Source organism: Pan paniscus, chromosome 12, assembly GCF_029289425.2.
Source record: "Pan paniscus chromosome 12, NHGRI_mPanPan1-v2.0_pri, whole genome shotgun sequence".
NCBI classification, from domain to species: domain Eukaryota; kingdom Metazoa; phylum Chordata; class Mammalia; order Primates; family Hominidae; genus Pan; species Pan paniscus.
In genome coordinates, this window is record NC_073261.2 from 72,430,141 (window position 1) to 72,444,775 (window position 14,635).

At 36.3% G+C, this 14,635-nt stretch overlaps 1 protein-coding gene across 6 annotated transcripts in view; it reads left to right on the forward strand.

The window, feature by feature from the left end:
* The window catches only part of PSME4 (proteasome activator subunit 4), a 106,116-nt gene that overhangs the window by 41,829 nt on the left and 49,652 nt on the right, over positions 1 to 14,635 (forward strand). For all 6 annotated transcript variants that reach the window (XR_004669823.3, XM_008976287.5, XM_003822707.6 and 3 more), the window contains 10 exons: positions 554 to 740; positions 1,374 to 1,463; positions 2,825 to 2,889; positions 3,159 to 3,309; positions 5,404 to 5,502; positions 5,705 to 5,774; positions 6,240 to 6,307; positions 7,403 to 7,618; positions 8,157 to 8,314; positions 9,260 to 9,355. Coding sequence is in view for 5 of the 6 variants with exons in the window: in XM_008976287.5 (XP_008974535.1) it covers positions 554 to 740; positions 1,374 to 1,463; positions 2,825 to 2,889; positions 3,159 to 3,309; positions 5,404 to 5,502; positions 5,705 to 5,774; positions 6,240 to 6,307; positions 7,403 to 7,618; positions 8,157 to 8,314; positions 9,260 to 9,355 (1,200 nt within the window). In the remaining variant the exon portion in view is untranslated. The remainder of the gene's footprint in view (positions 1 to 553; positions 741 to 1,373; positions 1,464 to 2,824; positions 2,890 to 3,158; positions 3,310 to 5,403; positions 5,503 to 5,704; positions 5,775 to 6,239; positions 6,308 to 7,402; positions 7,619 to 8,156; positions 8,315 to 9,259; positions 9,356 to 14,635) is intronic.

The window sequence follows — 14,635 nt, forward strand, 5'->3', positions numbered from 1 at the left end:
TGGAATTGGCATGGAAATAGTTGGTAAGGTAGCAGGGGATTGGGGACATGTGCAATAAATAATCTGTGTATCTTTCCTTTATTTGTGTACAGTAGTGTCTCCCCTTACTAGTGAGGGATGTGTTTGAAGACCCCCAGTGCATACCTGAAACCATGGATAGTACTGGACCCTATGTATACCGTGTTTTTTCACATACATGCATACCTGTGATAGTTTAATTCATGAATTAGGCACAGTAAGAGATTAAAAACAATCATAAAATAGAACAATTGTAAAAATATTGTTCAATGTAATAGAAGTTATGTGAATATGGTCTCTCATTCTCAGGACACTGAAATATTTGGTTAACCTTTGTTAACTGAAACTACGGAAACTACAGATAACGGGGCTACTGTAATTCTGTTAACTTTGATTGCAGATTTTCACTTTGAGTATTTTGCTAACTGTAAGCCTTTAAGTCAAAGTGCAGTTTATGAATTTATTATATTTAATGTATTATGGTATTATGCATATCTGTGATGGAGACTTTAAAAATTCTGTTTTCAAACTGTAGAACATATCCTGCATTAGAGACATTAACAGAACCTCACCAGCTCACAGCTACTTTAAGTTGTGTAATTGGAGTAGCCCGCAGTTTGGTATCAGGAGGCAGATGGTTTCCTGAAGGTCCTACACATATGCTACCTCTGTTGATGAGAGCATTGCCTGGGGTGGATCCAAATGACTTTAGTAAATGCATGGTGAGTATATTGGTGATTACACACTCCATATTTAGGTAGGAGGCAAAGTAAACTTCTCAGTGACAAAAGGTTGGAGAAGTTTGTGCATAAGCCTAATATAAATATGAAAATAAATGTTGTATAATTTAATTATTAAAGTAACAGTTGTTTATTTATTTATTTATTTTGAGACGGAGTCTTGGTCTGTCACCTAAACTGGAGTGCAGTGGCGCGACCTCGGCTCATTGCACTGTGATCCGCCTCCTGGGTTCCAGCAATTCTCCTGTCTCAGCCTCTTGGGTAGCTGGGATTATAGGCACACGCCACCACGCCTGGCTAGGTTTCGTATTTTTAGTAGAGACAGGGTTTCACCATGTTGGCCAGGCTGGTCTCGAACTCCTGACCTTAGGTGATCCACCCGCCTCAGCCTCCCAAAGTGTTGGGTTTACAGGTGTGAGCCACTGCGCTCGGCCGACAGCTAGTTAATTATGAAGAACCTTACAGTGTTCAATTCTAAATGAGGAATACCCAGAAAAACTGTTGTGGGATTTTGATCAAGATAATTTATTGGGGTAATTTATTGTAGTTCATGGTATACTTGTATTTCTGAATTAGAATTATGTAATGTTGAAAATCCTTTGTATGTTTCCACAGATCACATTCCAGTTCATAGCAACATTTTCTACTCTGGTGCCTTTAGTAGATTGTTCATCTGTACTACAAGAAAGAAATGACCTCACAGAAGTAAGGGTATTTTATGGTTATAAAAGGGCTAAGATGTTCTAATTATTATTGCATATGCATAGTAACACTTGACAGTTTAGAAACGACTTTGGAAGTAAAATCACTATTTTGTGACTAGAATGGTACATATGGAGGGCCAGGACATCATTGGCAAGAGAGTCTACAGAGCACCCACCACAGGAGGTGGCTCAAAAATAGGCTGTTTCTATAAACATCTGACATCTGGAGGTGTATTTCAGTTTTATGTCACTTTTCAATGTTTTGTTAAGTAAAAGATGGTGATATTTTATTTTTCTATCATCTTAGGTTAGTAATAAATCTGTCCAAGGGATTGACATTTAATGAAGAAAGATTTTCTTCATTCATTTCTGTCTGGCTCTTTCAAAACTTCTTTCTTTCTTTTTTTTTTTTTTTTGAGATGGAGTCTTGTTATGTCACCCAGGCTGGAGTGCAGTGATGTGATATCGGCTCACTGCAACCTCCACCTCCTGGTTCAAGCAATTCTCCTGTCTCAGCCTCCCGAGTAGCTGGGACTACAGGCGTGCACCACCACGCCTGGCTAATTTTTTGTAATTTTAGTAGAGACGGGGTTTCATCATGTTGGCCAGGCTGGTCTCGAACTCCTGGCCTCAAGTAATCTGCCCGCCTTGACCTCCCAAATGCTGAGATTACAGATGTCAGCCACTGTACCCAGCCCCCAGAACTGTTTTCTTTATTGCAAGCATGTTGCCCAGGCTGGAGTGCAGTAGTGCCATCTTGGCTCACTGCAGCCTCTGTCTCCTGGGTTCAAGTGGTTCTTGTGCCTTAGCCTCCCGGGTAGCTGGGATTACAGGCGTGTGCCACCACGCCCGGCTAATTGTGTATATGTGTGTTTTTAGTAGCAATGGGGTTTTGCCATGTTGGCCAGACTGGTCTTGAACTCTTGACCTCAAGTGATTCGCTCACCTCGGCCTCCCAAAGTGCTAGGATTACAGGCATGAGCCACAGTGTCTGGCCAGCTACCGTGCCCAGTCGCGAGCATGTTATTGTTTATATTTTTCTGGACATTCAGGTAGTGAGAGACTAGACTTTGCAAAAATCAGCAGTTTGAAAACTGCATTTATAATAAAGATACCTGCTTGACTTCTGTATTTGGCCCTTGTAAAATAACATTAATTTCTTCTTTCTTTGGTTCCTAGAAAGTAGTAGATGAAGTTGTTCTAAATTGAAAGTAGTAGATGAAGTCTAGCATGGTGCTGTTTCTCATAGTACCCAATATAATGGTTTAGTGTGGATACATTTGGCAGGCAATAATTGAGTTTTGTTAGTTCAGGAAAAAAAAAAGGCTATATGTAATCTTTCTCCATATTGGGATATTATAGGTGGAACGAGAACTTTGTTCAGCCACAGCTGAATTTGAGGATTTCGTCTTACAGTTTATGGACAGGTGAGCTTGTAACCCACACCAACGTTTAGCTGAAATTCTAGAAAATGACTCTTCTATCCCAGAAAGTTTAGTTTATTTCTGCATTATAACCTTTATTTAGCTACTACTGGTGCTCCTGAAGTTATAAAAGGATAATCCATTTGTGAACCACGTAGAAATTAAGTAGCTATCACTTGAATAATTACGACAATAGAGAGTTACCTGATTACCACCAAAAATGTCAAACCAGATTTTAGTTGCTGAAATTATGCTTTGTTTGGATTATTTAGATGTTTTGGACTTATAGAAAGTAGCACATTGGAGCAAACAAGAGAAGAGACAGAAACTGAGAAAATGACACACTTGGAGAGTTTGGTCGAATTAGGTCTGTCTTCTACGTTTAGTACAATCCTCACCCAATGTTCCAAAGAAATATTTATGGTAAGAACATTGCTGCAAAAAATAAACTTCCAGCTTTTAAGTTTCATTTGATGTTTTAAAATTGACTTCAAGTTACTTTGTGTATAACATGCAGTTTATCATTTACATTCATACTAAAGTTTTAAAGAAATGTACAGTTGCTCATTATTTGCAAATTTCATATTTGCAAATTTACCTGTTTGCTCTAATTATTTGCAACCTGAGAATCAAGCTTTTGCGACTGACAAAAATTCAGTTACTTAAATTTGATCTCACATATGCCATGTGTTCTCAGCTGAGAGCAAACGAGGCACTCTGCCATCTTATATCCAGCTCCACTTAAATAACTGTCCCCTTTGCGATCTATTTAATGCCACTTTTTTACATTTTTGTGCTTCTTATTGGTGATTCTGCTGTTTAAAAATGTCAAAAATGGCTCCCAAGAGTTTAGTGTTTAAAGTGGTTGAGGGTTCCTAAGCATAAGAGAGTTGTGCTGTGCCTAATGGAGAAAACACTGTGCTAGGTAAGCGTCAACAGGCATGAGTTATGTTGCTGTTGACTGCGGATTAAATGTTAGTGAATCAACAATATGTATTAAATAAGTTGTCTGTAAACAGAAACACACTTAGGATTATGTATTGATCAGTTGATGAAAATGTTGTCACCATAGGTTCACAGGAACATAATCCTGTATTACCCCTGGGAGCAATGGTTCAGTATTTGCTAGTTCAGTGGTCACAGCAAATTTATAGAACATGACTACCATGAACAACAAGAAACAACTGTCGCAGGGGGGATAGCATTAGGAGAGATACCTAATGTAAGTGACGAGTTAATGGGTGCAACACAGGATCATGGCACATGTATACATATGTAACAAACCTGCATGTTGTGCACATGTACCCTAGAACTTTATAATAAATAAAAAAAAGAAACAACTGTATTTTTTAATTTTACAATTAAAAACAATTACTCAACTGAGTTTTAGAAATTGCTTATGACATCACTCCCATGATAGAAATTAAATCCTAAGACTAACTGATGGATTAGAAGTAGTTATCTTCATAAGACATTCAGTAAGCATTCACTAATTCAATATTGGTTGGTACCTATTATCTGTAATGTGGTACCTATTATCGGTAGCCTTTAAGACTACACTTTATTTTCATTTCTGTTTCTTCTCCCATCATCTGTGATTATCACTGTTAAATATGTTAATCCTAGAAGCCAAACTGCCTTATAGCTGTGTGAAATAAATACTATGATTATGTTAGTATAAAGAAATGAACACAAATCATCTCTTATTTAACCAAAAAGAGTTGTTTATACTTTTCAGTATTGTTAACCCAGGTATAGAACTCATTCTTCCATTGAGCAAGTAAATTAAAGTTTTGTGACATGATTGTAAAATAAACAGACTGCTTCAGTTCTTTTAGGATAAGGATAGATGTCTAGTTTGTAGTTGTCAGGATGACAAATTGTATTAGGTATTCCAAAAAATTCCCTTTGTTATATTCAATTAGCCAGAAAGACAATTAAATTGCATTTGCTTCCACCAGGTATAATTTTATGTGTAGGGTTTCTGTGGCAAGTGAAATCTTGTACCTCAATTTTTTTTTTTTTGTTAACTCTGTCACCTGGGCTGGAGTGCAGTCGCGATCTCGGCTCACTGCAACCTCCACCTCCCGGGTTCAAGCAATTCTCATGCCTCAGCCTCCCGAGCAGCTGGGACTACAGGCACGCGCCACCATGCCTGGTCAATTTTTGCATTTTTAGTGGAGACAGGGTTTCGCCATGTTGGCCAGGCTGGTCTTGAGCTCCTGATGTCAAGTGATGCTCCTGCCTCAGCCTCCCAAAGTGCTAAAATTACAGGTGTGAGCCACCACATCCAGCCAGTACCTCAAATATTTTGTTCAAGTTAGGATCGTGGGCAAAGATTGTTCTTAGACCTGAATGTAACATCATTAAGCAAATTCTTATAAAATCAGATGGTTAAAAATTGCCTATGGGCTTATTTTTGGAATTGTCTAAATATATTTATCATTTTCTTTTATGTTCTATAAGATGTTTAATTTTCTTAAAAAATGCTCATTAAACATTTTCATATCTTAACAGGTGGCCCTTCAGAAGGTTTTTAATTTTTCTACTTCACATATATTTGAAACAAGAGTAGCAGGTCGCATGGTGGCAGACATGTGCCGCGCTGCTGTAAAGGTGAGTTTATTTTTTTGAACTGATGTATTAATGACTCAACAATCAACTAGTTTATATGGTTAATTATTAGAGGTGCTTCTATGCTTAAAATGCATAGTTCTTTCAGTAGCTGCTTATTTACAGCCTTTTACTGCCACTGAAAATATAATCTTGTATATATTTGCCTTTCAAAAAAACCTTACTTATACAAATACATTTTCAGTGCTGCCCAGAAGAATCTTTGAAGCTCTTTGTTCCCCACTGCTGCAGTGTTATAACTCAGCTTACAATGAGTAAGTCATAAGGTCATTATTCTCTCTTTACAATTTTGGATAAGTTTTTTTCTTGGTTTCTAAAACTCTGTTAATGAACAACAGATTCTTTTAGCTTCACAATATTTTGATTGGCAATTTGGGGAAAATTTGTCTCCAAAAAAGATATCATCCAGGTTGGCAGTAGCTTAAAAATGTTACTTTATTAATATTCTTATACAACCACCATTCAGAGGTTACCTTCAAAAATATCAGTTATTTTGTGAGATATAGAGGGGCAGAAGTCTTGGTTGGTGTGTTTATTTTCTTGAAAATTCTGTTTCTACCTCCTTTTGGAACAAGCTCAGCTTCATGAAGAAGAAATAAAAAGTCTTCCTAAAAGAGGTTTTCCTCAGCTACTGGAAATATTAAATAGAAGTATTTAAAAATGCTGTATTTAGTTGAATGCATAGTTTTTTCCCCCTAATAGTATTTTGCTGTTTTTAGATGATGATGTATTAAATGATGAAGAGCTAGACAAGGAATTACTATGGAATCTTCAACTTTTGTCTGAGGTATTGTAAATCTTTGGAATAAGAAACATGACTGTGAAAACACTGACTTGCTTTTAGGATTTAGCTCTTTCTGACAAAATGACTTTAAAACATATGAAAAGTCAGAGTTTTGGAAATTTGATGAGGCTTCAGAAGATCAGAATATGTCATACTCTTATTGTCAAAGGAGTGGTGTAGTTAATCACTGCATGTTCAGCCATCTACTTAGTTTTACCAGTTAATTCTAATATGGGTAACTCATTAATTGAAAAAGTTGATCGGATTTGGGAATTTTTTTGGTCTACACTTTAAATTTGGCCATCAATCAAACTTCAGTTTTCTTTTCTTTTTTCTTCTTTTTGTCTCACTATCGCCCGCGCTGGAGCGCAGTGGCGCAATCTCGGCTCACTGCAAACTCCACCTCCCAGCTTCACGCCATTCTCCTGCCTCAGCCTCCCAAGTAGCTGGGACTACAGGCATCCGCCACCACGCCCGGCTAATTTTTTGTATTTTTAGTAGAGACGGGGTTTCACTGTGTTAGCCAGAATGATCTCAATGTCCTGACCTCGTGATCCGCCTGCCTCAGCCTCCCAAAGTGCTGGGGTTACAGGTGTGAGCCACCGCGCCTGGCCCAAACTTCAGTTTTCTTTATCAGTTTTTTCAGAAGTTTAATTAGGGCCGGGCGTGGTGGCTCACGCCTGTAATCCCAGCACTTTGGGAGGCCGAGGCGGGCGGATCACTAGGTCAGGAGTTAGAGACCCTCCTGGCCAACATGGTGAAACCTCGTCTCTACTAAAAATACAGAAATTATCTGGGCATGGTGGCGTGTGCCTGTAATTCCAGCTACTTGGGAGGCTGAGGCAGGAGAATTGCTTGAATAGAATAGACTCTTTTGAAAGGGATGTTACTATGGTGCATGAAAGCTTAAGCTCAGAAAATGTGTTTGATTTTAAAAAACAATTAATTATTAGAATGCAGTTAAAGTGACAATCCTAAAATTAATTAAAGTCATTTAGAGAAACACTATGTTAGTGGCCAAACATTGAACTTTGCATTAATGATTAGTTCTTGTTCTTTTAACCAAAATATCTTCAACTATTTTTTCCCTCCTTTTAGATTACTCGAGTGGATGGAAGGAAGTTGCTTCTTTATAGGGAGCAGCTTGTAAAGATTCTCCAAAGAACCCTACATTTAACCTGTAAGCAGGGTTACACTCTGTCTTGTAACCTTTTGCATCATCTTCTCCGTTCTACCACACTTATCTACCCTACAGAATACTGCAGTGTGCCAGGTGGCTTTGACAAGCCTCCTTCTGAATACTTTCCTATCAAGGCAAGCATTTTCAGTACTTTAGGATTCAAGAATATGTTGATTTTTTGTTTTAAGGGATTCAAAGTGTTATTTTTTCTTGCATATGTTAGTTTTTTATTTTTAAGATAGATTATTGAAACTATTATTGGAATATGTGAAACTTGTGCTGTCTCACTTTGCATGGAACTGAAACTCTAGTTTTCTTTCCTATTGATATGTGAAACAACTTGGTATATATTCCTTATCTAATGTCTATAGTTCAATATAATTTTATTGCTAAACTAAGCCTCACTTAAACTCATCATCACTCTTACAATATCACTCTTAGAGCAAACTCATATTATAATGAGTACTCTTCGGGGAGACTTTTTTCAGGAGTGATAACGAAGAGGCAGTAAGATGTTGTTTTCATGCTACTTTTTTGTATGTCATTTGCTACCTTAGGTTTGGATTATGTGTACATTTTCTTTTAAATTTTAAAAATTGTGTATATGTATGTGGGTTTGTTGTTGTTGTTTTTATTTTCTCAACTTGCTGAGTAGATGCTGTTCTCTTCTAGGACTGGGGCAAACCCGGGGACTTGTGGAATCTGGGAATCCAGTGGCATGTTCCTTCTTCAGAAGAAGTGTCTTTTGCCTTTTATGTTTTGGACTCCTTTCTTCAGCCTGAGCTCGTCAAACTCCAGCATTGTGGGGATGGAAAACTTGAAATGTCTAGGTTGGTTTTATTTTATAATTAGAGTTATTCAGTTGCAGACTAAAGAAGTCTTTTATGGCTTTATCTGTGGCATATCTCATGTATTCATTTTCAATTGTGTTTTGAAAATCTGCTATACATGTACTTAGAAAATCATTTAATATAATGTTGTATAACAGAAAATTTAACAACACTTAAACATTTTAAACCCAAAAATTGTGGGTTTCTTTTTCTAATTCTTTTTATTACCTTCTACTTAGCAATTTCACTTGTCTTTTGGAAGGTGTGTGTAGACATGCCTCCTTTGAAAGGAATGCCTCTTTTCCTAGACTCAGCTAAGATTTTATTGGGTTCTCAAAATTTTATTTTAAGAATTATTTTTATGAGATTTTTTTTCCCTCTCCCACAGGTATTTAACAAGAAATAAGTATTTGAAACCATTAGACTTTCATAGTTTGAAAATTTCTAAAATAATAGCAAGAAAATTAATGTATCAAACACCACAAATTTTTCATAAGCAGATTTAGGAATGCACTTGGAGAAGGAAGTGTGACTGACTAACATCAACTCTGTCGTACTCTGAACTGCTTTTTGGAAGTAAATGTTTAGTCCCATTTTTAAAAGATGGAATAAGCTGGAAGATCTTCTGTAGCATTATTTCCTCTTTTTGTTAGTGGCAGTGGTCTTTGGTAAAGGGATGCTTAAATTAACAGTTGTTTCACAAAGGGCAGTTAATTATTGTTACTTGTGATTTACTTAGAGCCTGTTTAAATGTAAGCAGGCATAGTGTTAGCAATAAATATATATTTAATTGTTCTTCACTGTTAAGTTGGTAAACTGAAGACATTTGCTATTTCTTTACCTTAATCATTTATATCCCCACATGAGAAAACTTCTGTGCTAGGCTCTAACAGGCTTATTAAATAGGGATTTGGAAATATGAAAATGTCTTTTTTTTTTTTCTAGAGATGATATTCTACAGAGTCTGACTATAGTGCACAACTGTTTAATTGGCTCTGGAAACCTCCTACCTCCGTTGAAAGGAGAGCCAGTTACTAACTTGTAAGTAAAAATAACTGTTTTCCACTTAACATATATTTTAAGTCTTAGTCACTTAATGAGTTATTGGTTTGTTGTTGTTATTGCTTTTATTTCTGTATCACTTTAACCTTTTTATTTGTCACTGTTAAGGTCAAAAATACCAGAGGTACAATTTAGATTTATAAACCTGAAGGCTTTATTCAGATTTTCACATGGTACCAGTATAGAATAACTTTAGGTATTAATTTTAAAATATCAAATGTGGAGATATTAATTTAGTCTGTTAGTTTACTGAGTTAATTAAGATAAATACTGTTCTTTTAAAAAGGAAAAATACTGCTTTCTTTTGGCTGTAGCAAATGTTGATTTAGAATTTTGTAGCAAAAAACTTTAAAAAAAAAGATTTCTTCAATCTTATTCATTATGATTTTGAATTGGTTTTATGATTTTTTAAGTGCTTTTCAGAGTATTATTACTTCGAATGAATAGCTAAATTGAATCCATTGTTAGCTCCGCCATTTAAGGTGAAAAAAAATTAAGTTAGAATAAAATCAGCAGAGGCCCAGTGCGGTGGCTTATGAGGCAGGCGGATCTTTTGAGTGCAGGAGTTCGAGATCAGCCTGGATGACATGGCAAACCCGTCTCTACAAAAAAATACAAAAATGAGCTGGACGTGGTGGCGCATACCTGTAATCCCAGCTGAGGTGGGAGGATTGCTTGAGCCCAGGAGGCAGAGGTTGCAGGGAGCTGAGATCATGCTGCTGCACTCTAGCCTGGGCAATAGAGTGAGACCCTGTCTCAAAAAAATTTTAAAAAAGAAAAAGAATAAAATCAGCAGTATATATTAATTTTAGCTTAATTATTAAGCAGATAGATAATAATTTAAATATACTAAGACCATTTTTTTCAACGTCAATATCTTGTTACTAAGCAAGTTAATGAAATCACATGTAAATCACATTCAAATGAGTAAGTGCCCTCTCTTCCCTCTCAAAAAACACAAAGGGGAAAATGATTTACTGATTTTCCAACAAAAACGTTAAAAAGCCTCAAGAAGTGGTTTCAAAATGTGGCTACATGTCTTTCCCATACTTTGTGTAGTCATTGTTTGGAGTCATGCATTTCCCATTTTTTTCACTCCAAAAACTGTTCTTAGGCATTGAACTTTTTAGATTATTAAGTTTAAGAAGGAGAAGTTAGGGTCATTTCAGGTAAGGAAATCTGTTATAAGTGTGTTTAGGAATTTGCCAAATTCTTTTTAAAGAACTTTTGTTTTTCATTAGTTTTGTTGTTTGATATAAGCGCAGTTGTACCAGAATTCATTTTTGTTAAAAAAGATTGATTTTGAACAATTTAAAAATAAGAGGCTTCAAAAATTGTTTCGATTTTCACCTATGATCTTAACAGTGTGTAATACAGTAAGAACTTGACCCTTTTATGGCAGGCAAAAAGCTATTTCATACTTACAAACTTTGCACATCAGCAAATTGAGTTCTGCTTGAAGGTGTCAACAATTAGAATTGTGGTCATTTAATCCAATAATTTATCTAAGAGCAAAAGCATGTATTTTTAATGTTAGTAAATTTTTAGTACTGAGTAATCATTAGGATGCACTGCTGAAGGGTCAGCTAAAGAGGCCAAGGGATTTTCCTTGCAGTTCGTATCAGCCTGTATCTTGATGCCATCCATGTACACTGTAATAGTGAATTGAAGCAAAAGGCTTTATCCTTTGAAATAAATGTGCATCATGACAAAAGCTTCATATATTTGATTATTATAAAGCCAATTAGATTTTTTATAATGAAGTGCATTTTAATAAGGAAAAGAATATATTATGATAATCTTATGAATACCATATGATACAGACTATTAGTTTATATTACTATATATTATAAGCTATAAAATTGATCCTGAGTATCCTTTTATCTGCTTTTCCCAGAAAAGTTAAAAAGGAAAAGATAAATTTAGCCTGAAAGGTTTTGCGTTTTAGCACTTGCACATTTAGAGTGAAAATTTAATGTAATAATATGATGAAGTAATAAAAATCTACATTAAATATATGTATGTTTATTTAAACATATATAGATTAAAATATAAAATGCTTCCTGATACTTAATAATATAATGAAATAAAACAATAAAACTTCAATTTTTAAAAATAATTGAATAATACGTATTTTTAGGGTTCTTTTTAGTTACATGTATCTGTGGGGGATAATGATTGTATAAAGTAGAATTAAGAATAAATGAACAGGTCTTTGCCTTTGAATTGCCAAAAGAGGGAGTTTTCAGTCTTCCTTTGACTTTTGCAAGTTCTTAATAGAATTGTATTTAATTTATAACTAGCATTACCTTCAGCTGAAACTTTATTTTGGCAAAGTATAGCTTTTTACATTTATTTCCTATGTGTAACATTTTTACTTTTTTTTAACAGATGGTTAATTTCATAAAGTACCATAAAATAAAATAGCCTTTAAAATTTCTAAAATGCTTATTTTAATATAGGTTAGTAATTGTTCAAGTCTTCTAAATCTAAATTGATTTGAAAAAACTAATACAGTAATTCCAATAAATGGTCCCATTGTTCTGTGATACGAATTCATACTGCCTGGTGTGAAGAATGAATATTTGTAGCATGATTTATGGTGATTATCAGCAGATCAATTTGAAACTAGTAGAGAAAGAGAATTAACTTAGCACATTAGTTGCTCCATAGGAAATGGGAAAATATACTAGGTCAGGGAGAAAATGAAACACATAATTGTAATGAATATTTTAGTGTAATGTCTAAGATGTCTGAGGAAAATATCTATTGTTAATAACAGTTTGGCTGTGGTATTAGGAGACAGGAGACATTATGCATTTTCTGAAATACCAGACCAGTTTTTAGACGCACATAGCAATTCATAAGATTTTTTTTTTTTTTTTTTTGAGACAGAGTCTCGCTCTATTGCCCAGGCTGTAGTGGTGGGATCTCAGCTCACTGCGACCTCCACCTCCTGGGTTCAAGCAATTGTCCTTCCTCAGCCTCCTGAGTAGCTGGGATTACAGGCATCCGCCACCACACCCAGCTAATTTTTGTATTTTAATTTTTTTTGAGGTGGAGTTTTGCTTTTGTCACCCAGGCTAGAGTACAATGGCACTATCTTGGCTCACTGCAACCTCTGCCTTCCGGGTTCAAGCGATTATCCTGCCTCACATTCTCAAGTAGCCAGTATTGCAGGCGTGTGCCACCATGCCTGGCTAATTGTTTTTTGTATTTTTAGTAGAGATAGGGTTTCACCATGTTGGCCAGTCTGGTCTCGAACTCCTGACCTCAAGTGATCCGCCTGCCTTGACCTCCAAAAGTGCTGGGATTATAGGCATGAGCCACCACATTCAGCCTCATAAAATTCTTTTTTTTAAACATTTAAACTTATATAAATCTTAGATAAAATTCTAGCTGCTGTAATTTTTTTTTGTCGGATTACTTAGTGTTAAGATTGCTGTGTGTGTATTAGTAGTCTTTGTCTTCTGGAAGAAGAGTACAGTGATAAAAAAACAAAACAAACAAAAAGACCCTAGAAGCTTAGTTTACTTCTTTTTTTTTCTTCTACTTTAAAAAAAATATAGAGAGACAAGGTCTCACTATGTTGCCCAGACTGGTCTGTGAGCTCAAGTGATCCTCCCACCTGGGCCTCCCAAAGTGCTAGGATTACAGGTGTGAGCCACCACACCAGCCTTTTTTTTGAGATAGAGTCTTGCTCTGTTGTCCAGGTTGGAATGCAGTGGCACAGTCTTGGTTCACTGCTCCCTTCATCTCCTGGGCTCAAGTGATCCTCCCACTTCAGCTCCCGAATAGCTGGGACTATAGGCGTGGGTCACCATGCCCAGCTAATTTTTGTATTTTTTGTGGAGATAGGATTTCGCTTTGTTGCCTAGGCTGGTCTCAATTTCCTGAGCTCAGGCGATCTGCCTGTCTCCACATCCAAAAGTGCTGGGATTACTGGCAGGCATGAACCACCATGCCCAGCCAAAGCTTAGGTTACTTTTTTTAGTTTTCCTGTGAGAATGTCTAACTTAGTCCTAATAGGGTATGTGGGATGGTCTTAAAATCTCATTGTTCAAGGAAGTGGCTACTAAATGGGAAAACCTGTCTTCTGTGCTATATTCTTATATTAGAGATTGACAAAAAATAAAAAGCCAAGTCCTAAGCATAAAAGTAAATGATCTACCTAATGGTATCCACTTTGGGGATGCCATGTACCTTTGGGCCTTTAGCAATATAGGGTTACTAAATATCTTTTTTTTTGAAACGAAGTTTCACTCGTTGCCCAGGCTGGAGTGCGGTGGCACAATCTCAGCTCACTGCAACCTCTGCCTCCCAGGTTCAAGTGATTCTCCAGTCTCAGCCTCCCGAGTAGCTGGGATTACAGGCGTGTGCCACCATGCCCGGCTAATTTTTGTATTTTTAGTAGAGACAGGGTTTCACCATCTTGGCCGGGCTGGTCTTGAACTCCTGACCTTGTGATCCACCCGCCTCTGCCTCCCAAAGTGCTGGGATCACAGGCGTGAGCCACTGCGCCTGGCCACTAAATATCTTATACTTACTATAAACTTTACAGTTTCAAAGGATGGATATAATAATGTAATTGTGGGTAATTAAGGATAAATTTTTTCTTATTTCGTACTATTGAAAACAGTTTGAATTTTTAACAGTTTTGTCAGATATCACAGGTTGTTGAATTAATCTTAAAATAGGACCTATTTTGCTCTTGGAACCTTTAGATAATGTTTTAAGAGAAATATTTGTGGTATAGTTTATACTCATAATTCTACCTTTATAGATGTGGAAGTTGGATTATGTCTTTCCAGAGTCACAGGAATTTTGGACCCTTGCCTTTAATCCTGAAATCATCATTAATTTTTCCTTTTGCAGTCCATTCTCTAAATAATCTTTTAGGTCTAACCAGCTATCACAGGATGCAAAAAACTAACATCTAAAAAACAGGGTTACTCAAGGTAGAGGAGTCATTTTTCATCTCAAAATATTTCTTTATTTTGTGTCCCCTTTCCTCTGATAGATTTATTACGTCATTTTTAGTTAAATCATCCTTAGGATCTCAGCTTTTACTAACTTTTCGCTCAAAGAAATTCATACTTAAGGTCTAATAGTGAGACCATTTCATTGATATGTGAAAGGATGTGTTGCTTATGCAATGAGGGGCAGGGCTAGCTAACCTCTCTTGGCACCTCCAGGAAACTACCCAGCTCTGCTGGGGGAGCTGCACACAGAAAAGGAAACAGTTACTACTCCACGGTG